Genomic DNA, 27738 nt, shown 5'->3' on the forward strand with positions numbered 1-27738 from the left:
CACCCAGTTTCCTACTTCTCAGCTGAGTTCAAGCCTCACCAACTTAACTACTCCACCATTGAGAATGAAACGCTAGCCATGTTGCTTACTTTGCAGCATTTTGACGTTTACGTAGGGTCAACTACAACTCCTGTTATGGTATATACCAAGCATAACCCTTTGATATTCCTGAAGCGCATGTACAACCACAGCCAGAGATTGATGAGGTGGGCTTTGCTTGCTCAAGAATACAATCTAGACTTCAGACATAAGAGAGGTGTGGACAATGTAATAGCTGATGCACTTTCAGGGCGCAGTGTTGACCTCCCTGATGAACATGGTGGTATGTGTTAAAAGAATGTCTGTTTTACTTTATGTAAAATTTTATGTGGGGGTGTTACAGTCGCTGACCTCTGGTGGCTCTCCCTATGTGAGAGAGCTTTTTCTCGTTTCTCCCTCTGCTGTATTCCAGGTCTGCCTCATGAGCCGCAGCTGACATGTGTTGCAGCTCATCAGCCATGGCATGAAGACTGCGTCTCTAACTGCCAAGCCCCTTCTTCTTCTTCCTCCCCTTTTTGCCTGAGCTGTGAGCTGCAGTGGTTTGGGCAGCGGGCTGTAGCTGTGTGTGTGAATTTATGAAACTTGGCGTAACTTTGGCTTTTCTTTTTGTGAGTAAAGGTGTACCTTTACTGAGATAATTGTGAACCACACTGGAAGCAGGTAGGGGTTCTCTGCCATTTTTGTTTTGACTGTTTTCTCCTGTTTTGTGGCTAGACAAGGAGTACAGCCATTGTATTTTGTTTTCTGATAGAGAGATCTTGGTTTGTCTTTTAGTTAGAAAGGAGATGTTTTGCTTGTTGCTTTGGCCTTGAAGACCCTGACGCGTAGAGCTTCCCTGTGTTTATTTTTGGGCCTAATTAGTTCTGTGAAATAAATCGTGTTTTAATGACATCGACTTTGCAGTCGTAAATGGGTTTTCATTACACTTTGTGTTACCCCCCCACCCCATTACTACTTCGTTTCTAAGTGGGGTGTAACAATGACAAGCAAGTTAATAATAAAAACTTTACTACTTGTGTTCATATACATGCTATTTAAAAAAAAGAGAGGTGATCATATCGCTTTAAGAAGCTCAACTATGACTTGCACACAACAATGTAGTCATGTGATGTGAGGGAGGAAAGAAGAGCTGCTTTACAGGAAACTGCTCAGTAAGTTCTGACTATATGCCATAGTTAACAGAACAGGAAGATTGTCTAACAAGAATGACTGTTAAAAAAACCATCCACTCTTCAGCAGTGTAAGGGCCTGCTTCCAATGAAAAGTGACATGAAGGTGAGTCATATCCAAGGAAGAAAGAATGCTGCTCTGTTTGTTAGATCAGCGTCACTAAAACTGTTAACAGTTATTAAAAGATTCACACATAGCTGTGGTAGTCTGACGGTGTGAGGAGGCTTTGCTGCTTCAGGAACTGGACAACTTGCCGTAACTGATAGAGCAGAATTTATCATTCTACCAAAAAAAAATAATAATAATAAAATAATCCTGAAGTACAGTGTTCAGCCATCAGTTCATGCCACCTCTAAATTGCTAAAAAACAAATTTAATGTCACAGAGTGAGATGCTTTGGCATGATCTTAAAGGGGCCATTCATCCTTAAAACTTTCCATTGTTGCTGAAATAAAGAAAATCATAATTTAAAACCTGCAATTTATGTTTATTCTGGTTACATTTATATAATTAGAAAATTTGTTGTAGCTGAAATATTTAAGTGTCACAAATATACCCCTCCCCACCCAGGAAGGGGCAAATAATTTTTCATGACACTGTTTCCATTCAAATGACTTTATGCTTAAATTTTTCAAAAGGCATGATAACATCAGAGTTGGTGTGATAGAGATTTTAGTATTGTCTAAGCACTTTACAGGCTCAGAGTTTAAATGTAGTATTTGCACAGTGAAGAATATCACTTGTTGAATAGTAAAATAAAACAGACAGCTGTTTTTTCAAGCACAGCAGCATGTGTGTATGCAGAAAGATCACACAATAGAGCTGTGCCTTCTGTTCTGCCAGCACTTCATTTTGACTGCCCATCTTCAAAACACAAGTTCCTGCATAGCCATAATCAGGATTTAGGATTTAAATACCACACTTGATCATGTTCAGAGCCTCAGCCTCATGAACCCGACCATGATAGCGTCATCTCAGTGTCCAAGCAACAGGAACATATACAAGAACAATGTGGGATTTATTCTATGTTCCTGTTTCCAGAGGTCAGCAACAGAGACAGAGAGCAGTCTCCAGGATGTCTATGGAGAGTGAGCAGCCCAAAGATCCTAATCCACATTTGAGTACTGAACCTGAACCTTCAAACACAAGGTTAGAGACTTTTTGTCCTTCATGGACTTGAGGGTCAGCTCACAACGGAAAGAATGTTTTCATTAAGGAGAGCTAGTCCTGTAGTGATAGTTGTATAGCTACATCTATCACTACAGACTTCTTTCTCTGCTTGTCCACCTATGTGCGGTTGATTGCCGTCACCAGATTGCCTTTCTGTATCTGGAAGTCTCACAGGATCTTAGTCATTCTCACCCATCACTGGGGGCGTACACCATCTTAACCTTGGGACCAGCACATACTCTGCACAGATGTTCCTGTATAACTCTGTATGTATGCCCTGCCTGCTAGCATCTTGCACTCAGCTGTTATGTGCTGGATTATCTCAAGGGCATCTCTATACAGGGTTTTGGCTGGTGTGGTAGACCACAGCCTCTATTGATCTCAGGCCCAGAGCTCGTTCCTGTGCTGCCACAATTACTGCTTCTGTGCCATCTTTCAATCCAGCTAAGAGCCACTTCTTCTATCTGCTGGTGTTTGCTGTGCAGTCGCCTGTCCTTCTATGATAGTTTCTCTCCTTGCTCCTCTTATTTTACAGGTTTGTGCTACCTGAGGTATTCACAAAATACACGATCATTTGTGGTCATCTTTCTGATGTACTCATGGCTCTTTCTCGTTTCATCCTGGATAGTAGTTCTGACACTCACTAGTCTTTGGCCTCCTTCTTTCCACTTAGTGTATAGTCTCAGGGTGCTGGATTTTGCACGTAACCCTTCATGCATGGGTAAGGGGCTTTCTAGTCTTATTGTCAGTGGTTTCTATTTTCTTCTTTGGCCAGCTTATTGTCCAAGCAGGGTATCTGATAACCAGCAAGGGTGTAGCTGTTCATTATTCTTCCCATTAAGCTAACGTCTCAGGACTTGCCTTACTCTTCAAAGGTATAGCCTGTGGGATTCCAAGGTACTTATAACTATCCTCATTTTCTGCAATGTAATACTTCTGGTAGTACAATCCTCTCATTTCTGACTAACTTCCTTCTCCTTATTACTATTTGAATGTTATCTGATATTGTTGCTCCTCGTGGTGGGGATCAACAAATCAATGTCTCATTCACTCCTGGCATACAGCTTGATGTCATCCATGTAGAGGTGGTGGCTGATGTTTAGTCCATTCCATAGTTGGCATCCTTAACCTTGTTAATGATCTTGCTGAGGGTTATCAGGACTATCCAGAACAGCAGTGGGGATAGAGCATCTCTTTTGTAAATGGTGACAACTTCTGCAATTGGCTTGAAGTTGGTGTTTAGGGTTGTTTGCCATATCTACATCTAATTCCCAATGAAGGCTCTGACTTTACTGTCTTTTGTACTGGTCAGAATCAGAATAATCTTTATTTGACTAGTTAGCGCACACAAACAAGGAAATTGACTATGATTTTTCTTCATGTCCACAGCCAAAAGAGATGTCATGTTTATGAGGACAAGCAGCTATCCTGCTGTGCTTTGTGTCATGACATGCTGAAGGATCCAGTCTGTACTAGATGTGGACATTGGTTCTGCAGACAGTGCATCTGCCCATACTGGGACCAGTCTGCTTCATCTGGGGATTCCTGTCCTCAGTGTAGGAAAACTTCAAGAACCAGTAATGGACTACAGACAGCAAGTTGGAGCAGCGGTGTACAAAGTAAGACTGAATATCTGCCTGCTGAAGGGCTTATTAATGAAAACTATTTTTTGGTGTTTTGTTCAGATATTAAATCAATATTAAATTCTTTCTTTGTTTTTGATTATTTTTCTTGTCTTTCAGAAGATGCTGGCGGTCAGAAGGTTTTAGATGAACATAAGATCGATCTCAGGAAGAAATATAAACATGTGACTGAAAGAGCTGATGAAATGGGCAGTGGAACTGTCTATCAGGGAATCTATGCAAAGTTCCATATCACAGAGGGACAAAGTAAAACGGTTCATACCCAGCACGAGGTGAGGCAGCTAGAAATGGCTTCCAAGGAGAAACCCATGCATGACACTCAAATCAGGTGCCAAGACATTTTTGAAGCCTTACCTGAACAACAGAAACCCATCAGAGTGGTTCTGACGACTGGTGTTGCTGGAGTTGGAAAAACATTCTCAGTACAGAAGTTCACTCTGGACTGGGCAGAAGGTTTGGAAAACCAAGACATCGATGTGGTGGTCTTGCTTTCATTCCGGGAGCTGAACATGATCAGAGATGACCGGTACAGTCTTCTGGAACTGCTTGATGTTTTTCATCCAATATTACGAAAGGTGACAGCAGAGCAGCTCGCTGTCTGCAAACTTTTGTTCATCTTTGACGGCCTGGATGAAAGCAGACTTTCACTGAATTTCACTAAAGGGAAGCTTGTGTTTGATGTCACATGGAAGTCATCAGTTAGCGAGCTGCTGACAAATCTCATCAACGGGAATCTGCTTCCCATCTGGATAACTTCCCGACCTGCAGCAGCCAATCAGATCCCTCCTACATGTGTTGACAGGGTAACAGAAGTACGAGGCTTCACTGATGCCCAGAAGGAGGATTACTTCAGGAGGAGATTCAGTGATGAAGAGCTGTCCCGCAGAATCATCTCCCACATGAACACATCCAAGAGCCTCCACATCATGTGTAGAATCCGTTTTCTGCTGGATCACTGCTACAGTTCTGGAGCACATGTTGACTACAGAAGAGAGAGGAGAGCTGCCCAAGACCCTGACTGACATGTACTTACATTTCCTACTAATTCAACCAAAAAAGTACGAGTATCATGAGGGACATAAAACACGTCCACAGAAACTGATGGAGACTGATAAGCAAGACATTCTGAAGCTGGGAAGCCTGGCATTTGAACATCTAGAGAAAGGAAACATTGTGTTTTACCGAGAAGACATGGAGCAACATGGTATCAATGGTGCAGGGGTCTCTTTGTACTCAAGAGTTTGTACAAATGTCTTCAAAAGAGAATGTGGTATCTTCCAGAAACCAGTCTACTTCTTTGTTCATCTGAGCTTTCAGGAGTTTCTTGCTGCAGTCTACATGTTTCACTGTTACACCAACCAGAAGACAGAAGTGCTTCAGAAGTTCCTGAGAAATGGTCTTTGTATTTATCCTGAATCTTTAGTATCTTATTCATCATCATCCACAGATATATCCTTTCTGGATAAATTTTTGTGGAGAGTCATGCAGAAATCCCTCGAAAGTAAAAACGGCCACCTGGACCTGTTTGTCCGCTTCCTTCATGGTCTCTCTCTGGAGTCCAACCAGAGACTCTTAGGAGATTTGCTTTGTCAGACAGAGACAAATCCGCAAATAAATGACAGACTCATAGACCTTTTCAATTCAGAGACTTCAATTCAAAAAATGACACTAAACAGCTATAGAAACTTCAGAGGCCTGTGGGGTCAAACAGAGGAAAGACCCAGAGCATTATCAATCACCCAGCGAGTCATCAACAATGTGACGACAATGAACATTTACAACATGTCTCCGGACACAAGCATCAACATCTTCTATTGTCTGTTGGAGATGAATGACCGCACATTGCATCAGGAAATCCAAGAGTTCCTGAGGTCAAAGAACAGATTAGGGAGAGCCCTCTCTGAGTCCCAGTGCACTTTTCTGGTCTTCATGCTGCAAACATTTGAAGAGGTTCTGGATGAGTTGGATCTGTGGAAGTTTAACACAACATTGGTGGGAAAATGGAAATTGATTCCAGCTGTGAGGAACTGCAGAAAGGCTCGGTGAGACAAGGAGTGATTAACATCTTAAATCGGTGTTAATTAAGCTGTTCTGGGTGTTTTTTTTGTTTTTTTTTTTGTTTTTTTTCTTTTTTTTTTCTTTTTTTTGTGCTTGATTATTTGTGTGTGTGTGTGTGTGTGTGTGTGTGTGTGTGTGTGTGTGTGTGTGTGTGTGTGTGTTTGTTTATCTTTTTAATTTTTATCTTTTTTTTTTTTTTTTTTACAACTTTATTTATAGTTTTCAACAAAACAGTTCAGCATTTCTTACAAAAGTTGTGAACCCCACCCCCCACCCCCATCCAGGTGGCATCCCCACAAATAAGAAAACACAATTAAAAAAAACAAAACAAAACAAAAAAAAAAAACCAACCAACCAAACAAACAAACAAACAAAAAAAAAAAACTCAAACCAATCTGTGTCAATCATTATAGCACCAACATCCGGACCTCTGGCACATGAGAGAAGTAACAAAAAATAAATAAATCCCAACAGTCAAGGTGCGGACATTGAGGAGACTAGGGACGGCAGTCAGAGAGGAGAGCAAGAGCATAAATTACCAACAAATAAAGAACAATAAGTCAGGCAAAAGGCAGACTCTTGATATGAGTTATGAACTGCGACCAGGTTCTGTCATATTTACCCTCCAAGCCGTGCACTGTATACCTAATTTTTTCCAGAGCTAATCCCAACATCACCTCTCTAATCCAATGGACATAGGAAGGGGGATTCGTCGCCTTCCAGTCCAACAGTATCAGACGGCGGGCATGCAACGAGGCAAAGGCTATTGCATTTTTATGGAGGTGGGAGAGCTTTAGCTCATCACGAGCTACACCGAAGATAGCTATCAAAGGGTCAGGCCGCAGTGTTTCGCCAGATATAGCTGACAGTGATTGAAAGATTGATGACCAGAAACCATACAAAGAGGGACATGACCAAAACATGTGCCCCAAAGAAACAGGAGAATAATCACATCTAGGACAGTTTGGTGCAACATTAGGGTATAATTTAGACAGTCTGTCATTAGAATAATGCAACCTGTGGACAACCTTAAATTGAATCAAGCCATGTCTAATACAGAGAGAAGATGTGTGTATACGCTGTATGGTATTTTTCCAGGTGTCTTCTGGTATAATTTCTCCGACCTCCCCTTCCCATGCTGCCTTAATTTTGTCCCATGTATGAGGGCAGCTATCAAGAATTAATGCATAGATCTTTGATATTGCTCTTTTAGTGGGTTGACTCACATTAAGAACTAAATACAGTAGGTCTTTAGAGGGTGGAGATGGGTACCCTGAGAAAAATTTAGAGGCAAAACTCCGAGCCTGAAGGTATCTGAAGTAGTGAGACTTAGGTAAATTATGGTCTTCACATAAAGATTTAAATGAAACAAAGCCATCCTCAGTGAAGAGATCTCGAAAGAAGACCAAGCCACTTCTGTGCCAAGCTGCAAATGAATGATCTATTTGAGATGGTGCAAAAAGATGATTAAACATTATTGGAGAGAAGCTACATGTATTTGTCAAATTAAAATGTTTCCTGAATTGACCCCAGATCTTAATCGAATTTTGAACCACCAAATTTGAGTTCAGCTCAGGTGCTTTGATATTTAGTGGGAGAGGGGCAGTTAAGATCGAAATCGGAGAAACTGGGAGTGTAGCTCTCAGTTCCATATCAGTCCAGACTGGACCCTCCTTACCTGCAAACATGGTTATCCAATATGTCAGCTTGACAATATTAGCTGCCCAATAGTAAAATAAGAAATTGGGTAAACCCAAACCACCATCAGATTTAGCTCTCTCCAGGCTTGCTTTCCTTATACGTGCAGGTTTTTTGTTCCATATGAACAAAGAGATAAAGCGATCCAGCTGAGCAAAATAGGATTTGGGGAGAAAAATGGGAATCATTTGGAATAAATAAAGAAACCTGGGCATTACAGTCATCTTCACTGCATTTATCCGTCCTGCCAGTGAGAATGGAATTTTTGACCACCTATCCAGATCAGTTTTGGTACGATGTAAGATAGACCTGTAGTTATACTGGAAAATAGCCTTAATTGAGCCAGCTATTTCTATTCCCAGATATGTAAATTTGTCATTTTCAATTTTAAAAGGCAAATTTTCACAAGTGATCTGTTTTGCCAGAGTATTTAATGGAAACAATAAAGATTTTGACAAATTAACTTTATACCCCGATATGTTACTAAACTCTTGTAGCCAGTGGAGAAGGTAGGGCATACTCTCAATTGGGTCTGATATCTGCAAAAGGAGATCATCAGCATAAAGCAAAGTTTTATGGTTTATTTCACCCCTGGATATACCTTTAATCCTCCCATCAGATCTGATAGCAATTGCCAGTGGTTCGATTGCAATGTCAAACAGGAAGGGCGACAGGCAGCAACCCTGCCTCGTTCCCCTGTAGAGCGAAAAATATTCCGAAATCAGACCATTTGTCCTGACTGCAGCCATAGGTGTTGAATATAGGACTTTGATCCACCTACAAAAAGTAGGCCCCATGCTGAATTTTTCTAAAACTGCGAAAAGATAGGACCATTCGATTCTATCAAACGCCTTTTCAGCGTCAAGGCTCAGAATAACTTCCGGATGTATTGTTGAATGGGGGGAAAATATCACATTAAATAGTCTTCTCACATTAAAAAATGACTGCCGTCCAGGAATGAAGCCTGTTTGGTCCTCATTAATAATGGTGGAAATAATAGGGTCTAACCGTTGTGCAAGAGTTTTGGTTAAAATCTTATAGTCACAGCACAGAAGACTTATTGGCCTGTATGAACTACACTGTACAGGATCCTTATCTTTCTTTAGTAAGACTGAAATCGTGGCCTGGGTAAGCGTCTGCGGCAGATTTCCAGTAGCAAAAGATTCATCATAGACTGATTTTAGGATGGGTGTGAGTTTTGAAGAGAATTCCTTGTAAAACTCTATGGGGAAACCGTCCGGACCTGGCGCCCTTCCAGTCTGAGACAACTTGATAGCACTCGCTATCTCCTCAATCGACAATGGCTGTTCTAAAGACGACTGAGCATCTGGAGAAAGCTTGGGAAGATCCAGCGAATCAAGAAACGACTAGATCTCAAGCGAGTTACTACCCACCTCTGATTGATATAGGGTAGAATAGAATTGTTTAAACTGGTCATTAATGACTCGGGGGTTGCGGGATATCGAGTCAGCACCTATTTCAATTCCTGAAATCATTTGTCCAGCTGACTGCTGTTTGAGCTGAAGTGCAAGGAGCCTCCCCGCTTTATCTCCATGCTCATAGTATACCTGTCTGGATTTAAAAATATTTTTTTCGGCTTTCCATGTCATAAGCGTGTTAAATTCAGTTTGCAACAGTAGTTTCTCCTTAAAAAGATCTGGCGTAGGTGAAAGAGCATAGCGCTTGTCAATATCTGCAATTTTGTCAGCCAGTTCTTTAAGTTGTTTAGAACGCTCCTTGTCTCTATGTGCCACATAAGAAATAACTTGGCCCCTAATATAGGCTTTCATAGACTCCCACAAAACTCCCCTTGACACATCCTGAGTGTCATTAATTTCCAAAAAGAAGTCAATCTGATTGTTGAGAAATGTTCTAAAGTGTTCACATAAAAGTAATTGGGGGTCTAGCCGCCATGTTCGTTGGGGCGCTACATTGCCTGGAAAAACCAGACCCATCTGCACAGGGCTATGATCTGATAACACTATACTGTGATATTTGGTGCTGGAAATTAAGGGAAGTAGCTGGTTATCGACAATAAAGTAATCAATCCTGGAGTAACTATGATGAACAGGGGAGAAAAAGGAAAATTGCTTCGTAGTTGGATTTTTTATACGCCAAGGGTCTGATAAGCCGTAAGAACAAAGGAGGGAATTAATAGCCACTGCAGCTGACGAGAGATTGTTGCTCGACCTTACGCTTGACCGGTCCAACTGGGGATGAAGGACACAATTAAAGTCTCCACCTAGAATTAGTTTGTAGGAGTTAAGGTCTGGGAGAGTCGAAAAAAAATTAAGAAAGAATTGTGCATTGTCCCAGTTAGGTCCATAAATATTAGCCAATATTAATGGTGTATTAAACAGCTTGCCCACTACAACAATATATCTGCCATTAGGATCTGATATTACTTCAGAGTGTTCAAATGGAACCCCCTTCCTAATTAAAATTGCTGTTCCCCTGGCTTTATAGTTAAAACGTGAATGATATATTTGTCCAATCCACTTACAACTTAGTCTTTTTTGGGAGTTAATATTTAAGTGTGTCTCCTGTAGAAACATTACATCAGGTTTGAATGATTTCAAATGACTAAATACTTTGCTCCTTTTAACCAAATTATTCAGCCCTTTGACGTTCCAGCTAATGAATGAAACCGCTTCTTGTTGATTATTTACATTATCCAGAATCATAGTGCCACAATCGATAATAAACCGATCCTACACGTTGGCTATATCTCAGTACTTCAATGCCTGTTTGAGTCAAATCATAAACCACAAATAAACCCAAAACAAAACTGACAAAAGCAAACAGATAAACATAGACAAACCTCTTACCATCCTGGACCCCTGGGCTGGTCTTCCTTAAACCTGAGACTGCCCTGAAAACTCTCCTCTCTCTCCTAGGCATATAACACGTTTACACTAACTTAAACTCTTACATGAACTCAGCAAAGGCAGAACAAAATGCAATAGGACCCTTGTCTCAACACTATTATTGCTGCATGCATGCCGGCACCCATCCGCTTACAGGCTGGTACGGTTCCGAACACTCACAATTGGAAAATAATCCCACAAGAAAAGAGTAAAATCCAATAAAATTAATGACACTGGTGGTAAAAAGGGGATTAATTAAACAGAATACATTAGAAAACAAAGTAAAAGTACTATTAGGGTTATAGTGTCAAGTTGGGACTCAACGTTAACCACACTGACGTGGCAGAGAAAAGAGAAAACCAATAAGGATACTAAAGATATTCTTAAATAAAATATTCTCCAGGCCGCATGATGTCCACAGAAACCCTCAACATATTGTAGCTATACATTGTCCAAACATAAAATGCATCCAACTGTAGCGTGGCGACGTTTACCAGTCAAAGTACAGCCTGTGCAGACTACCTCAATGCTAGCATGCAGCGTATGATACCTGTTATGGCCCGTGAATTAACTGTCACTCTCCCTCCGTCTCCCGTGGGCGCAGATTGGTCTCGACGTAGTGCTTTGCCTTGATCGGGTCTTCGAAAGACATCTGCTCGCCAGCTGGGGCCGTGATCTTCAATGTAGCTGGATACAGGAGACCATATTTCACGCCCGTACACCGGCGAAGCAATCCTCTCACCTCGGTAAAGGCTGCTCTCCTTTTTCTGACGGCGGCCGAGTAATCTGGGTAGATGTAAAAACGCTTCCCATTATGGGTGATGGGACCTGCTCCCATGGCCTTTCGAAGAACATCCACTTTCTCCTGAAAGTAGTGGAACTTGACGATTATCGGTCTCGGGGCATCTCCATCCTTTGGCCTCGGCTGCAGGCTCCTATGCGCCCGATCAAGCGTCGGCGTATAGTCGAGGGCGAGCGCTTCCTTCAACAATTCAGCCACGGCTCTCTCCAGTCGTATATTTCCGAATCCCTCTTCCACTCCAATTAGTCTGCAGTTATCTCGCCGCTGCCGGGACTCCAAATCATCGGTCTTGTCTGCCAACCGGGCGACTTGAGTAGATAGCGTATCAACTTTAGCTTCAAGTGCTACAACACGGTTAGCCTGGCCATTAGCTTCCTCCTCAAGATCATCAATGCGGGTCGAGAATGTGGCGCTTTCTTTCTGTATTTCTTCAATAGCCTTCGCAAACTCTGCGCGCACATTCAGGATTTCTGTCCTTAAATCACTCGCTAAGTTGTCTATTTTCTTGTGTAGTTCACCTGCAGCTGCCATCACAGACGAGTCGATCTTGGCTAGCACATTCTGCTCCGTTTGCTTTATGGCAGCCATGATTGCGCCGAGATCCGACCCTGACCCCACCCCCGCGGCCGGATCCACATCAGGCAAGTCTGAGGCATCAGGCCCCGGCCTCGGCTTGTGCGATTTAGGCATTTTGAACAGCTTTAGACTACAAAACACAACTAATTCGAAAGACTAGGCACTTTTGAGACAGGTTCGCACCGGGAAGTACGAGAAGGAGAGTGGGAAAATTAAATAAATGTTCAATCTAAGCAGAGCTCGCAAGAACACGTCTTCACATGTCGCTGCTCAGCTGCGCCCCCCTTAATTTTTATCTTTTGTAGTGATAAAAGAATGAGGGTAGTGCATATAATGTACAATGATATAAGGCTAAAGGTTGTCCTTGTTACTGAAATTATTGCTATTATTTACATTTATTTTGCCTAATCCATTATTTGAGAAAGAATACTGTTAGACCCGGCCTCTCCCTTAGATAGTGTGAGGTTTTTGGCAATTCAGGATGGGCTCAGCATATAAGCATAAGTGGATGGATGCAGTAATAAAAGAATGTGACTGTGGTTCTCATTGTTGTGGTTGTTTGTTTTGTCTTTGCCTTTAACTATCGAGTATTATTGACTATGTTTTTAGGTGCAAGGTCATTTTGGGTGACTTAGCATCAGAAGGCCACCAATGCATCACTTTTTCACACCTAATTCAAATCTACATGATTATCATATCTGCATTTGTACACCTTTGGGCCTTTAGGCCAAAGGACAAGGGAGTGAACTGATGAGGACATCTAGTGGGCAAATAATATAAGATAACCACAGATTTGTGTGTGAGCACCCCATTTCCACATGAAATGTATGAAAAATGTGCTATCTTTATAATAAATTTTAAAAATGTATCTGTCATTGTAGACTTTCTGGATGTCAACTGTCACTGGCTCACTATGAAACCATAGCCTCAGCTCTAAAGGCCAAGAACTCCCATCTGACAGAGCTGGACCTGAGCTTGAATGTGATGCAGGATTCAGGAGTGGATCTGCTGTCTGCTGCATTGAAGAGCCCAAATTGTAGACTGGAAACTCTGAGGTCAGTTTACTGAATGAGCCTTAGTTTGAAGTGTTAAGCAAGTTCGTCTTGCAATCGGAAGGGTGCCGGTTCGAGCCCTGGCTCGGACAGTCTCTGTCCTTGGGCAAGACACTTCACCTACTGGTGATGGCCAGAGGGGCTGATGGTGCGATATGGCAGCCTCGCTTCTGTCAGTCTGTCCCAGGGCAGCTGTGGCTACAACTGTAGCTTGCCTCCACCAGTGTGTGAATGTGAGAGTGAATGAATAGTGGAATTGTAAAGTGCTTTGAGGGTCTCGAAAAGTGCTATATAAATGCAATCCATTATTATTACCTATGCTGTGTGATGAATGTAATGTTCCCTGTCTCTGCTCCGCCCCCCGGTGATGCATTGGATATATTTGTGGCCTAGTGTGATATTTTATGTGTTAGTAATCTCTGTTTTCAGTACTTTCAGTACTGGTTTTCCTTTTAGATATGGCTACTGAAGATTACTTGTAGTTAGAATGCTCTGCCTCCAGTGTCTTTCAAATTGGGTCCTTTACAATCCATACACCAAACCAATAGTTGAGGATAAAATCAACAATTCTGTTCTCTAGGTAAAAAAAAAAAAAAAAAAAGAAAAAAAAAAAGGTTACCTCACAGTAATCTGAGATAAGAAAACCTGAGGGCCATATAAATTTTGTTCTTCAGCATGTAATCTGTGTTTGTGGCAATTGAAGTCTTCTTTCTGGTTAGAGGACTGTGTCAGATGTCTGAGAGTGATTTGATTTTGTTCTTTTTGATGAGCTTCTAATTTTTGTTGTCATTATTTTGTTTTTAATAACTTGATATTGGAAGTAGCTTTCCTTTCTCTTTAAGTTTAGTTTTTAATTGTAAACAGAACTTGCTTTGTCATGTGGACTTTTTAAACATTATTATTATTGTTACTCCCCCACATTACCGGGAACCCACGCTAACAAAAGCTTTTTTTTTTTTTTTTTTTTTCCCCCCAAAACTAGAAACAATGACATGAGACACGTACCTTCAAAGTAAAACAGTAAACACACCAACTGAACTCTAGACATGTAAACTTAGCAGACTGGGGAGACAGAACATAGGGACCTGAAACATGGGAGAGAAAGGCACAGTAGACATAACACGGAACACAGGGAAGCCATCACACAAAACCTAAGAACTAAACCCTTGACAGCAATAATTGAAACCTAGGGAAATGACAATAATCAAAACAGTACAACCAAGGACTCAGAAAATAAACCATAATATAAAAATACAAAAACTCAAAATGCTGGGTCACAAAGACCCAGAACCGTGACACTATCATAATGGTGTAACGCTGAAGGGAAATGTGATTCAATTTTATTTCAGAAATGGTCACTGATCAGGACAGACTGAACATCCACATTTAAAAACACATCTGATTGTATGATCAATGGTTTTGTTCCCGTTTTATTCTTTGTGTAGATTGTATGGCTGCAAACTGTCAGAGACCAGGTGTGCTACACTTGTCTCAGCTCTGAAGTCTAACTGCTTCCATGTGAAAAACCTCGACCTGAGTATCAACAGCTTGATGGATTCAGGAGCAGAACAACTGTCTGACCTTGTGAGGAGCCCACACTGTAGACTCGACACTCTGAGGTCAGACATCATGTTTTCGTTGTTTGTTGAGATTATAATGTTAAGTGCTGGAAACACTAAACAACAGATACGAGCATTACACTGGTACATCACAAGTATCCTAATGGCAGCCTGCTTTCATATTCTGTGGTTCATTGCATTTGCTATTACAGATCAATACTGAGCCTCATTCTTAAAATAACAAACAGTCTGCTACTAAATTTGATCTGCAAAAGGTGATATTCTGTACTATTGGTCACATTAAAAAAAAAACTACTATGATTTTTTTTAATTGATTGATGAATATTCTTTGACTGGTATTCATTTTCTAAACATCTCTTCTTCAGCCCAGCTCTGAAATTGATTTTGAAACAATGAATGAATTCATCAAGCATGCTGTTTAAAAATCGTCCTTTTTTATTTATTCATTTTCTTTTAAAGATTGGAGGAATGCAGTTTGTCAGAGTACAGCTTTGTCTCTCTGGGCTCAGCGCTGAGGTCCAACCCCTCCTATCTGAAACATTTGAACCTGAATGACAACAACCTGCAGGACTCAGGAGTGAAGCAGCTCTGTGGTTTTTTGGAGAATCCACTTTGTACACCGGAAACTCTGAGGTCAGTTCATTTTTCTTTTGCTTCATATTTGTTTGCATGTTTTAGAGCAGAAAAGGGAAAAGCTATCCAAACCGACCTGGCCCTATATGAGAAGGTAAGTACTCATAAACCTAATAACTGGTTTTGCCATTATTGGCAGCCATAACTGCAATCAAACATTTGTTATAACTTACAAGGAATCTTTTATATATCTGTAGAGAAAATCTGGCCCACCCATTTTTGCATAATTGTGTTAATTCAGCCAGAGTAGAGGCTATTAGAGTATTAAAGGGTTTTTTATTTATTTAATTTTCTTTTTACTTGTGTCCTGTCTGGCACCTTTTGTAATGAGAATTGTGATCTGAATGTGATGTTGAGCAAACTATATTTGCTTGTCCAAGATGTGCTTTGTAAATTCTTTATAGGCTCCTCTTCCTCATGTGTTACTTTTATCATTCTTCATTTCCATTTGTGCCACTTGACAATAGTGCATTAAATGTACAATTTGGCAAAATCCAACCTGACAGGCAGGAGGGGAAAAAAAGACAGAACGGAAAAGGAACTGGGGAGAAAAGGGAAAAAAATAGTTATAGTTAATAAAAATAGGATAAAAATAGAAAAGATTTTCACATCTATGGACAAAAAATCCTCTGAAATCCACATGAAAATGAGAATACGTGTGATTAGAATGTCTATAATTTTGTCCATCTTATATTCTTGATTAAAGATTGAGGAGCTGCGATTTGTCAGAGATCAGCTGTTCTTCATTGGTCTCTGTTCTGAAGTCCAACCCCACTCATCTTAAATATCTGGAGCTGAGTAACAACAACCTGAAGGATTCTGGAGTGAAGCAACTGTGTGGTTTTCTGGAAAGTTCAGACTGCAGACTGGAACATCTCAGGTCAGTTCGTTACCTGAAATTTTATGTGTTGTAGAAACTTAGATACGCCGTGTAAGTTGTGAAAGGAAATAAGCAGAGTTATGTTTTGATTATTCTCAATCAAAAAATGTTCAGTCATAACATATTCTCAAAAGTGTCAAATCTGTTTACAGAAAATTAGAGTTAGAAAATGAATTTCATGAAGGAGACATTTTCTGGGTTTTTTGTTCTGTTGATTTGAATTCATTAAAATGCCTGATAATCCTGTGGAACAAACACACATAAGCGAAAGCCTTTTTAATGAGTATGAGATTAAATGCTGTCGCAACAGTTTACTGATGTGTAAAATGCTAACATGAAATTGATCTTCAATAACAGGAGGAAGTTCTTTTAGAATGTAGAGGTCACTGAGACATAGAGCTCTTTAGGACAATTAATCATTTTTTAAATATAAAACTATATATAACTTATTCTTTATTCAGATTAGGGTGGTGCAGTTTGTCTGGGATGAGCTCTGCTCTTCTTGGCTCAGCCCTCAAGTCCAACCCCTCTTATCTGAAGCATCTACACCTTAGTGGCAATGAACTCAAGGATTCAGACGTGGAGCTGCTGTTGGATCTAGCCAAGAGTCCACACTGCAGACTGGAGTATCTAAGGTTAGTAGAGGGGTCGAGTCATTCAGGACTCAATTTTGTTCCACGGTGGACTGGAAACGGAGTTCACACATGCAAGGACTTTCAGTGTGGAGCTTCTAATTTAGCACATTCACTCCAACTTGTTATCACAAGAGCTGAGAGAAAGCTGGTTACGCTGCTCCACAGCTGCTCTGAACAGGAGTGGTTGCATGTACTGCATCAGCTAATGAAGGGAGCCTATGTACACAGCCATTTATCAATTCTGTTCTTTGTTCTCTCTTCTTAGCTGGAAGTAAAGGGTGGAGCCTTGAGAAAGGATGATCTGTGTCCCGATCTCCAGAGATGTTGAAACAGCAGCATCAGCCACAATCCCCGTGTGTACCTCTGGATCTGACTGAGGCTCATCAGTGTATCTGCACTGCTCTGCTGCTGCTGTCCTTTTACAGTCTCTGCAGACACATTCACACTCCTCCTTGACCTGCATTTTATTTCATGTTTTTATTTATTTACATATTCTTAAGCCAGAATTTTTTCTGTTTATGACACAAGTCCGAGAATCATATAAGTGGCACACAGAGTACTTCAGTGACTTTGAACTAGTGTAAAGTCTGTGGCTATCACTGTTTTCGTCTTCTTCTTCTTCTTCTTCTTCTTTATCATGATACCTGATCACAGTGTTGGGTGTCACTACTTCAACAGTAAAACTAATCTCTGTAATCAGATTACATTTTTCACTAACACAGTAATGGACCATAGTGTAATACTAAATTAATTAATTGCATTATAGTTACTTATATTATCTGTGTTATAAAAGGTTGTTCAGTTGTCTGCATGCCAGTCACACTGAAGTCTCATTAGGCTGGTTTTCAGCTGCTTTCTCTTCCCGTTGCCTTTTTTGTTTGTTTGTTTGTTTGTTTGTTACCAACACACAACCACCCATATCTTAATCAATACATTTTCTTTTGTATCTTAATGTTTTGTTGGTCAGTTTTCGTAATATATATTCAATATATTATGCCAATAAAGGTTATTGGTAATTGTAATCATTAGAGATGTCTCCGTTTTATATGTGAAACATCCATGCACACAATAATGATAACAGTCACTACTGCAAACCTTGACGGCTAATGTACAAAAAACGATTAAACAATAAAAACAATACAAAAATAAACAATAAAAAATAAAAATGTGGCTCTGTATCATCGTCTCTCTGTCACGAGTAACCTCTGGCTATGAATATTTGCAGCTACATGAGCATATCTGTATGTGCATAAATAATCTTAAGCTTATTGCATAATGTGATTAAAATTTGCTTTATTGTTCCCAGTGTGGGCATTTATAATTTGATCTAATATCAGCCTTCTCTAATAGATGATAGCATCTTTAAAGTCACTGTTTCACATTTAACTTAAAAAAAGCTTTCCAATCATTCATGGATGTAAAGTTTTAGAAAGAGAGAGAGATAATTTTGTAGTGGTTAAAGGAGCTGTGGCAGTTAGTGTTAAAATAACAACCTTAATCTCAACATTTTGATCTTGAATAATAATATAAATAATATAAATTCTATTTTGAATTTAATCTTAAACCCCGGTTCCTCCGGGGTTTTCATACAGCTGAATAAATGTCAAACAGAAAACTGATTAAACAGAAGTGTGAGATGGTCAAGAATTTGCGCCACCGTCTGGTTATATTTTAGATAGCAAAGAGCAGGAGGCAGAGTTTCACTCCACCAAGAGAGCTCATGACGTAATTCTGAAGGCTAGACCATCAAATTTCACAGTCGCTCACTTCCGGCCTACCCGGCTTTGGGAGGACCCGGCCTTCGTGATCTAAGTGGGCCAGGTCCTCCCAAATCCTCCTCAGGAGGATGCAGCCTCTGAATTTGGACACCCCAGCTGTTTCCGGCCACTACTATCACTAGGTATAGCAACATCTATCCCTGTGGTTGTCTTCTTTGGCTTGTCCACCACTGCTATGTGGTTGTGGCTATCATTCTGAAGTACTCATGAGTCTTTGTTGTTTTATCCTGGATAGTGTTTCTAAAACTCACTAGTCCTTGACCTCCTTCCTTCTGCATAGCGTACAGTCTCAGGATGAGATGAAATCCACCATGCGCTATAAAGAGTTTCCTTGTCTCGATGTCAATGGCTTCTATCTCCTCTTTTGAGCGATTTATAATCCCAGCAGGCTATCTGACGACTGGGTTGTTGACCGAATCTTGTTCTACCCATTCAGTTGACTCTGTACCACTTGCTTTACTCTCTGCAGATATTTAGTGGTTGCAGCTTTCCCAGTGGCCTCTTCATGATTCTCATTTGCCTGTGGGATTCCCAGGTACTTGTAGCTGTCCTCAATGTCTGCAATGTTGCCCTCTCATTGTGCAGTCCCCTCAGTTCAGACTACTTGCCCTCTCTTTGTTACCATCTGACTACACTTCTCCAGTCCAAATGACATTCCAATGTTGTTGCTTTAGATCAGGGGTAGGCAACTCTAAGGCTGCATTCACACTGCAGGTCTTGATGCTCAATTCCGATTTTTTGATCAAATCCGATTTTTTTGTCTGCTTGTTCACACTACAAATAAAATGCGACAGCAAACGCGCTCTAGTGTGAACCCTCAAAGCGGCCCGCACGCGCAAAAGAAGACGTCACACACAACGCCTTGTTTAGACCCAGAGCAAACAATATTGTTTGACTGATGGCCCTTAATATAGAGACTTCGGACTTTACGTTTCCCAGTTTTTGCTTTAAGTTATTTTGTTATTTACATAATAATGTAAATAACCTAATAATGATCCTTATTGCTGTTTTAGAGAGGAGCTGTGCTTCAAAGGATAGTTGCAGATTTCTGTCAGAATCTGCAGATTATACAGTACAAATAAAATGTTCACGTTGTGTTCCCAACAGTTTCACTAACATCTACACTGAATGGCCAGGAAGCGTTCGCGATGTCTTCTCGGGTGCTTCTCCGGCGCTGATAATTGGCGTCTGTCTTGTGTCAGTGACGTAAAAGACGAATTTAATGCGATATGACCATTCAAACAGCAGTCACTTTCTAAAACATCGGATATGTATCGGATTCAGTACCACATACGAAAGTGATCCAGGTCGGATTTGAAAATATTGGATTTGTGCCGTTCACACTGTCAGACCATGATCGGATATGGGTCGCATAGGGTCAAAAAAGTCGGATTTGATGCGCTTTCGCCTGCAGTGTGAATGTAGCCTAAGGCTCGAATGCCGGTGTGTCCTTGATCCAACACAGCTGATTCAAATTGCTAAATGGCCTCCTCAACATGTCTTGAAGTTCTCCAGAGGCCTGGTAATGAACTAATCATTCGATTCAGGTGTGTTGACCCAGGGTGATATCTAAAACCTGCAGGACACCGGCCCTCGAGGCCTGGAGTTGCCTACCCCTGCTTTAGATCCTTGTGGTGTGGATCAGTGAATTGACATCTTGGTCATTCCTAGCACACAGCTTGATGTCATCCATGTAGAGGAGGTGGCTGATGTTTGCTCAATTCCGTAGTTGGTATCCTTATTGATTCTTGTTAATGATCTGGCTGAGGGGGTTTCGGCCTTTGCAGAATAGCAGTGGGAACAGAGCGTCTCCTTGGTAAATTCTGCATTTGATGGTGACTTGTGCAGTTGGCTTGAAGTTGGCCTCTAGTGTTGTTTGCCACATCCCACATCCCTGCCACTAAGTTCCTGATGAAGACTCTTAGGGTACTGTTGATCTTGTACAGTTCTAAGCAGTTCCTGGAGCCATGTGTGGGGCATTAAGTCCTAAGCTTTCTTGTTGTCAATCCACACTGTGCACAGGTCATCTTGTAGTCTCCAGCGATTGCTCTGCCTACCAGTAGTTGATGTTTTACTCCTCTGGTGTTCCTGCCAATTCCTTTCTGGGCCCCGCTCATGTAGTGAGCCATATGCCTGTTGCTATATGCCTGTTGCTATAATGTCTGACAGGAGTTTCCATGTTGTGCTGAGGCAGGTCATTGGCTGGTAATGGGATGGGACCAGACACTTCTGGGGATCCTTGGGAATCAGGGATGACTGGCCTTATGTTAGCCATTCTGGGTATGTCTCGTCCATTAGCAGCTGGTTGACTTGTCCTATCAGGCACTCATCGAGTGCATTTATCTTCTTTAGTCAGTAGACATGAATCATGTCAGGGCCTGGTTCTGTCCAGCTCTTCATGCTTGAGAGTCTTTCTTGAGATGTCTGCTTCAGTCTGCTCTTTGACCAATGATTCATAGCCTCAAACATGAACAATGTTATTTTTTATTTTTACTTAGTAACAAAAATGTACATATTAACCCTCTGGGGTCAACGGATGCGCTGGTGCGTCAAAATCACATGACCAATTTAAGATGACACAGCACCAAGATGCAGTGACCCAGACTTCAAACTATATACCAGTTTTTAAATTGTGATGATAGGCCACATAAAAATAGAGTTATGATAAAAAATACACAAAGTGTTTTCTTTTCTGAATAAAACAGTGGTATTTACAGCAGGAAAAAAAAATGTATAAACTGCATTTTCTAAGGACAGCGCTAGCAAACACTCTCTGCTTGTGAGCAAAAAAAAGAAAAAAAAGAAAAAAACACCCCTTCCCTATTGGTATTAAAGTGCACCATGTCGACCAATCAAAAAAAAAAAACAACATGTGACTTTGGTTGTTTAGGAAGAGGGGGAACTTTTAGGAGTGACGCTGGCGAGAGAGAGCAAGCAAGCGAAAGAAAGAGAGCGAGTTTTGAGATGGGAGAGATTTGTGACGTTTACCGTGTTTGAAGTGTGTAGTTAGTGTGTAGTGTAGTTGATAGTTTTGTTTTGGGTGTCAGAACAATGAGGCGACTGCTGCAAAAAAGCCACCAAAGGTAGACTGCAGCGTAAATGCTGTCTCCAGGTGGAGAACAGGAGTGATGTTAGACCTGCAGAGTTTAGGCCTGTGCTGTTCTCCTCTGTCTTATAATGGACAGAAACTATTTTTTGGATTGGCACAAATAATTTGTGTGCCTTCTTATTTCATGGAGAACACCTGATTGTTCTGTAAATTGTTTTAAATGGTTATATAAAAAACACATTGGTACATTTTAGGTTAATAGCAGCATATAACTTTGTTTGCAAAACCTGTGCATAATTTAAAAAAACAAAAAACAGTTTAAATTACAATTACAATTCAGACATGTGAGATTGTACTGAAAAGAATGATACCAAACAAGACAAGGTAAACAGTTTTTAAAGGTGAAATATAGAAGTAAAATCAAAAATAGTCAAAAACAGCCAATTATACCCTGGACCCCAGAGGGGTAATACAATCCAAATTATCTTATTTCTGGCATAAAAGTAATTTCAAGAAGCTAAAATGCAAAGTAAAGTTGCCTGCACAACCAGGCCAGATATCAAAACTTCTAAATGGAAGAAACTACTGGGTACTCACAACCACAAACATTCCAGAGATATTTTTTTTTCTGTTATCCAGGGTTGGCATTCAGCTTTTGTATTTCTGATTTTACTGTGTTTTGCACTGTAAGATTACTTTTGCTTCATGTTTACAGTCAAAAGAGGAGACACACTGATATGGAGAAGCAAGTGTCCTGCTGTGCTTTGTGTCACGATGTCCCAAAGGATCCAGTCACCACCAACTGTGGACATTGGTTCTGCAGACAGTGCATCTACCCATACTGGGGGAAGGCTTCCTCACCAAGAGACTCCTGTCCCAAGTGTGGGAAATATTCCAGAACCAAAACTGGACTACAGTCAGTCAATCAGAATACCTCTGTACAAAGTAAGACTGTGTGCTTCTAGTTAACTACTGACAACTAAACTTCTTGTCATGACATTCAGACATTAACAAATTTCCTTGTTAATGTTATTTTAATTTTGTGTGTCTGTCTTTCAAAGATGCCAGTCTTCACGAGGTTTTAGATGAACATAGGATAATTATGAAAAACACATGTGAACATGTGACTGAAAATAATGATGAAACAGGAAGTGGAACCCTCTGTAAGGGGATCTATGCAAACTTCTATATCACAGAGGAACAGAGTGAAGAGGTTCATACCCAGCATGAGGTGAGGCAGCTGGAAATAGCTGGAAAGAAAGCCATGCATGGCACTTCAATCAGGTGCCATGACATCTTTGAACCCTTACCTGAACAACAGAAACCCATCAGAGTCGTTCTGACAAATGGCATGAGTGGTGCTGGAAAAACCTTCTCAGTACAGAAGTTCACTCTGGACTGGGCAGAAGGTTTGGAAAACCAAGACATCGATGTGGTGGTCTTGCTTTCATTCGGGGAGCTGAATCTGGCCAGACATAAGCCATACAGTCTTCTAGAACTGCTCCATCTTTTCCATCCAACATTACAGAAGGTCACAGCAGAGAAGCTCGCTGCCTGTAAACTTTTGTTCATCTTTGATGGCCTGGATGAAAGCAGATTTTCTTTGGATTTCACCAACAGGAAGCTCGTGTCTGATATCACACAGAAGTCATCAGTCAGTTTCCTGCTGACAAACCTCATCGAGGGGAATCTGCTTCCCTCTGCTCTCATCTGGATAACTTCCCGACCTGCAGCAGCCAATCAGATCCCTCCTACATATATTGACAGGGTTACAGAAATACAAGGTTTCACTGATGCTCAGAAGGAGGAGTACTTCATGAGGAGATTCAGTGATGAAGATCTGTCCAGCAGAATCATCTCACACATGAAGACATCCAGGAGCCTCCACATTATGTGTACAATCCCAGTCTTCTGCTGGATCACTGCTACAATTCTGGAACACATGTTGACTACAGAGCAGAGAGGAGAGCTGCCCAAGACCCTGACTGACATGTACTCACATTTCCTGCTCATTCAGACAAAGAAACACAAATACCACGAGGGACATGAGACAAGCCAACTGATGGAGGCTGACAGGGAAGTTCTTCTGAAGCTAGGGAGATTGGCATTTGACAATCTGGAGAAAGAAAACACTGTGTTTTACCAGGAAGACCTGGAGCAGTGTGGTCTGGATGGCACAGAGGTCAAATTGTACTCAGGAGTTTGGGCAGAGATCTTCAAAAGAGAGTGTGTAATCTTCCAGATACCAGTCTACTACTTTGTTCATTTGAGTATTTGTGATTTTCTGGCGGCGGTTTATATAATCCACTGCTACACTAACACAAAAACAGAGGTGCTGCAAGGCTTCCTGAGAAATGGTCATCATTATTATTATCACACAGATTATTCCACAGATATCCCATCTCTGGATGTCCTTCTGCAGGTAGCCATGCAAAAGTCCCTCCAAAGTGAAAATGGCCACCTAGATTTGTTTGTTCGCATCCTTCATGGCCTTTCTCTAGAGTCTAACCAGAGACTCTTAGGAGATCTGATAGGACAAACAGAAATGATTCTAGCAACGAATGAGAGACTCATAGACCTCGTGGAAGTGAGAAATATTAGACAGATAAACAACCTGAGAAACTTTAGAGGTCCACAAGTTCAAATAGAGAACAGACCCGGAGAGTCATCAATCACCCAGAGAGTCATCAACAATCTGCAGACAATAGACATTTATGACATTTCTTCTGACAGAATGATCAACATCTTCCATTATCTGATAGAGATGAATGACTTCTCAGTACATCAGGAGATACAGGCGTTCTTGAAGTCAGAGAACAGATTAGAGACAGAGCTCTCTGAGTTCCAATGCACAGCTCTGGCTTGCATACTGCAGATGTCAGAAGAGGTTCTAGATGAGTTGGATCCTTGGAAGTACAACACATCATGGGGAGGACAATGGAGCCTGATTCCAGCTGTGAGGAACTGCAGAAAGGCTCAGTGAGTTCAAATGTTAATGAAATCATAAATCATTGTAGGTTTGTTTAATATTACTTCAGATTCTTTTTGTGACATATTATTGTTCTCATGACTAGGGATGGGTATTGATAAGATTTTCACGATTCCGATTCCATTTTCGATTCTGTTTAACGATTTTATTTTTAAAAAGGAGAACACACAGGTCGATTAGCTTAGAACTTTGTTTTATATCTTCTCTTTGAACAAGATAGAAATTTAGGAGTAACATGGCCTTACAAACCCAACAGTGAGATCTTAAGAGATCCACAGTCTACGGCTCTTCAATGGGGTGTCACAGGGTCCCCAGGAAAAAAAAATTGTAAATGTAAAATAATAAAATAAATATTGTTCTGTAGCAATAACAAAATATAACATAAATTATTCTGTAGCAATTACACAAGAATATCCAGTAATGTCCCTGCCTACAATTAAACACATTCACTTACCGAAAATCGGGGGCATCTGCTGTGGCAAATGGGTGCAAGCCTTTGACCACAAACTTAGTCACTGCTCGGTGACATTCGTCTATCCTGGCCTGAAAGGAGACGCTAACGGTAGACTGCAGCGAGAACTGCCAGCCAGACTGTTGTCTGTCTCTCTCATCATGGTCACCTAAATGCACAGTAATGGCAGGTTTTGTAATAAGGCAGATCGCGCTAACATAATATGCACTGTTAGCGGATTATTTACCTGCCGTATTAACGGGAGAGGATGTGCAAACGTTACTGCTGCTGCTGGGTTGAGATTCACGAGTCCGGAGCGGAATTAAAAACACGACATTCATTTAAGGTTATCGCGTGTTTTGTGAGCAAATGCTTTTGCATATTTGTAGTGTTTCCTCCTCTAAATGAAATATCTACTTTGCAAGTATTGCAAGTTGCCCCGTTGTCATCCGTTCTCGTCAAGTATAACCAAACTTTTGAGCGTTTGAGCCGCTTAGGCGCCCTGCCAGGTAAGTGACGCTCCGCAACGTGGTGACGTCATTCGGGGCGACTGGAATCGATAAGGGAATCGTTTGCAAAAATGGCAAACAATTCCAAGGAATTGAAACAGTGGGAACTGGTTCTCAACAAGAACTGGGTTTCGATACCCATCCCTAATCTAATCTAACTAATCTAATCCAAATAGGTCCAAATTAGGGATTATTAGTTAAAATAAATAAATAAATTGTAGGCTAACCGTCGCTGTCTCAGCTTCCCCAGGCACCAGGTGAAGCAGCCAATCTCTCTCCTTTACTACACCTGATAAACAAACTCTGACACTCTTTATGCTTTCAGGATGTTAAGGCCGTATATCTGTGTCCCTTCACCCTTAAACAAACGCATTGCTTCATAATCCACCTCCACTCACATGTGACCACAAAGGGTCCTTGCCACTTGAATAGTAACTTTGAGCTGCAAGAAAGAAGCAATTCAAGTAGTTTATCTCCTGGCTTAAATTGCCTGAGACGAGCCCCTCTGTTGTGCAGGCTTTGCAGACGTTCCTGGGCCAAGAACAAATTGTTCCTTGATAGCTTATCCAGTGTTGCAGCTTTGCTTTCAGGACAAGGATATTTTTAGTCACATTTTTACTGGGACTTTTACTTTTCTCCAAGTTTTCCTTAAGTAGGTCCAACACGATGTTTATCCTCGTGAATGAACTTAAAATTCAATGGCATTCCACCAGTCAGTCTGGCGGTGGGGCATGTTAATTACTGCCAGCTGCTAGCTTGAAGGCCTATGATACATGGCCCAAGACAAACTATTCAAAATGACTGACTATTGTGAAATAATCAGGACCCGCACAGCATTCAATTCTCAGTCGTAGCACCTTTATTTTGACCCACAGTGTTTTCCACTCTCGGCACCTTGTGTTGAACCGGGAAGCCAGCTTTCCAGTTGCCTCCCACACCACACACTGTTCCTTCCCGACTCCAGACACTAAAAGGGGAGAGCTCATTAGTTCCAATCCCTCTCACCTGTCCCCTCCGACCTCCCTGCACCGCCCCGTGAGCTCACCGTTCCACCCCTCCACTGCAGCAGAGCCAGAGACCACATCCCTGCCACAACTATGTTTTGCTGCTAGGTCATTTTATAACCTTATAACCTTTCGGCATCCTATAGGCCCAGAGGTAGGGGAGTGAACTGATTACAACATTGGCGAGGAGACGTGATGAGATAGGGAAAGAATAATGAATCACAGATTTGTATAATAAAATACATCTTTTTATAGTAACATGGTTTGCAATGTATCTGTCATCATAGATTTTCTGGATGTCGGCTGTCCGGGACTCACTATAAAAACCTTGGCGGCAGCTCTGAAGTCCTATCCCTCCCATCTGACAGAGCTGGACCTGAGCCTGAATGAGATGCAGGATTTACAAGTGGATCTGCTGTTCGCAGCACTCAAGAGTCCAAATTGTAGACTGGAGACTCTGAGGTTAGTTTACTTACTGTAACTTCTGAAAAAAAATAAGTAGTTCAAAGTGTGATGTTCCATTATGAAGTGACACCAGTGCTGTGTGAAGGATATAATTTGCTCTGTGTTTTGTGTTCTTTTGAGTTTCACAAAGAATTGTATCCATTTCCAAACAATCTAAAAAAACAGATGATTTAAAAAAAAATGTCAATCTTTCTTTAAGAGGCCTTAAAAGAACCATTGTACTAATAAGGAAGCATGACAGTAGTTTTTTTTTTTTTCTACAGGCCTAAAATACTCAGTATAAAAAAATAACTTTCTTTAGAGACCCATAAGTCTATTGTTATGCTTAGAATGTAAGTCTCTTACCATGCTGTTAACTACTCCCTTCCGAGAGTGGCACAAACAGCCCTAACATGCACAGAGTGGGAGTGGACACGACTGTGCGAGAAGACAACTTTAGGATGCTAGACTTAATGGCGGAATTCCCATGAAAAAGCCATATTTTAGACTGACCAATTAAAAGAAAAGACTGAGATGGACAAAAGAGAAGAGACACTGGAGGAAGGCATTATGGACAGATCAGTCCAAATTTGAGGTGTCAGAACATTTGTGACATGGAGAATGAATAAAAAGATGCATGAACAGTGGTTAATCCCATCAGTCAAGCATGGTTGAGGTGTGATAGTCTTGGGGTCCTTTGAAGGTAATAAA

The 27738-nt window shown here is 41.0% G+C and overlaps 1 protein-coding gene across 1 annotated transcript; it reads left to right on the plus strand.

The window, feature by feature from the left end:
• Positions 1-4747: 4747 nt before the first annotated feature.
• Positions 4748-17928, plus strand: LOC100692765 (NACHT, LRR and PYD domains-containing protein 12). The gene is made up of 7 exons (XM_025899666.1): positions 4748-6064; positions 12905-13078; positions 14521-14694; positions 15115-15288; positions 15995-16168; positions 16630-16803; positions 17069-17928. The coding sequence occupies exons 1-7, from the start codon at positions 4998-5000 to the stop codon at positions 17076-17078; spliced, it is 1947 nt and encodes a 648-aa protein (XP_025755451.1). The 5' UTR covers positions 4748-4997; the 3' UTR covers positions 17079-17928.
• Positions 17929-27738: the final 9810 nt, after the last annotated feature.

This window comes from Oreochromis niloticus, linkage group LG17, assembly GCF_001858045.2.
Source record: "Oreochromis niloticus isolate F11D_XX linkage group LG17, O_niloticus_UMD_NMBU, whole genome shotgun sequence".
NCBI lineage: Eukaryota > Metazoa > Chordata > Actinopteri > Cichliformes > Cichlidae > Oreochromis > Oreochromis niloticus.

Bases quoted from the DNA above. Each gene is read 5' to 3' on its own strand.
- LOC100692765 (XM_025899666.1), top strand. From the start codon at position 4,998: ATGTTGACTACAGAAGAGAGAGGAGAGCTGCCCAAGACCCTGACTGAC. The intron at 13,079-14,520 runs GTCAGTTTACTG...TTCTTTGTGTAG, and splicing joins TGTAGACTGGAAACTCTGAG to ATTGTATGGCTGCAAACTGT. The intron at 16,169-16,629 runs GTCAGTTCGTTA...TTCTTTATTCAG, and splicing joins TGCAGACTGGAACATCTCAG to ATTAGGGTGGTGCAGTTTGT.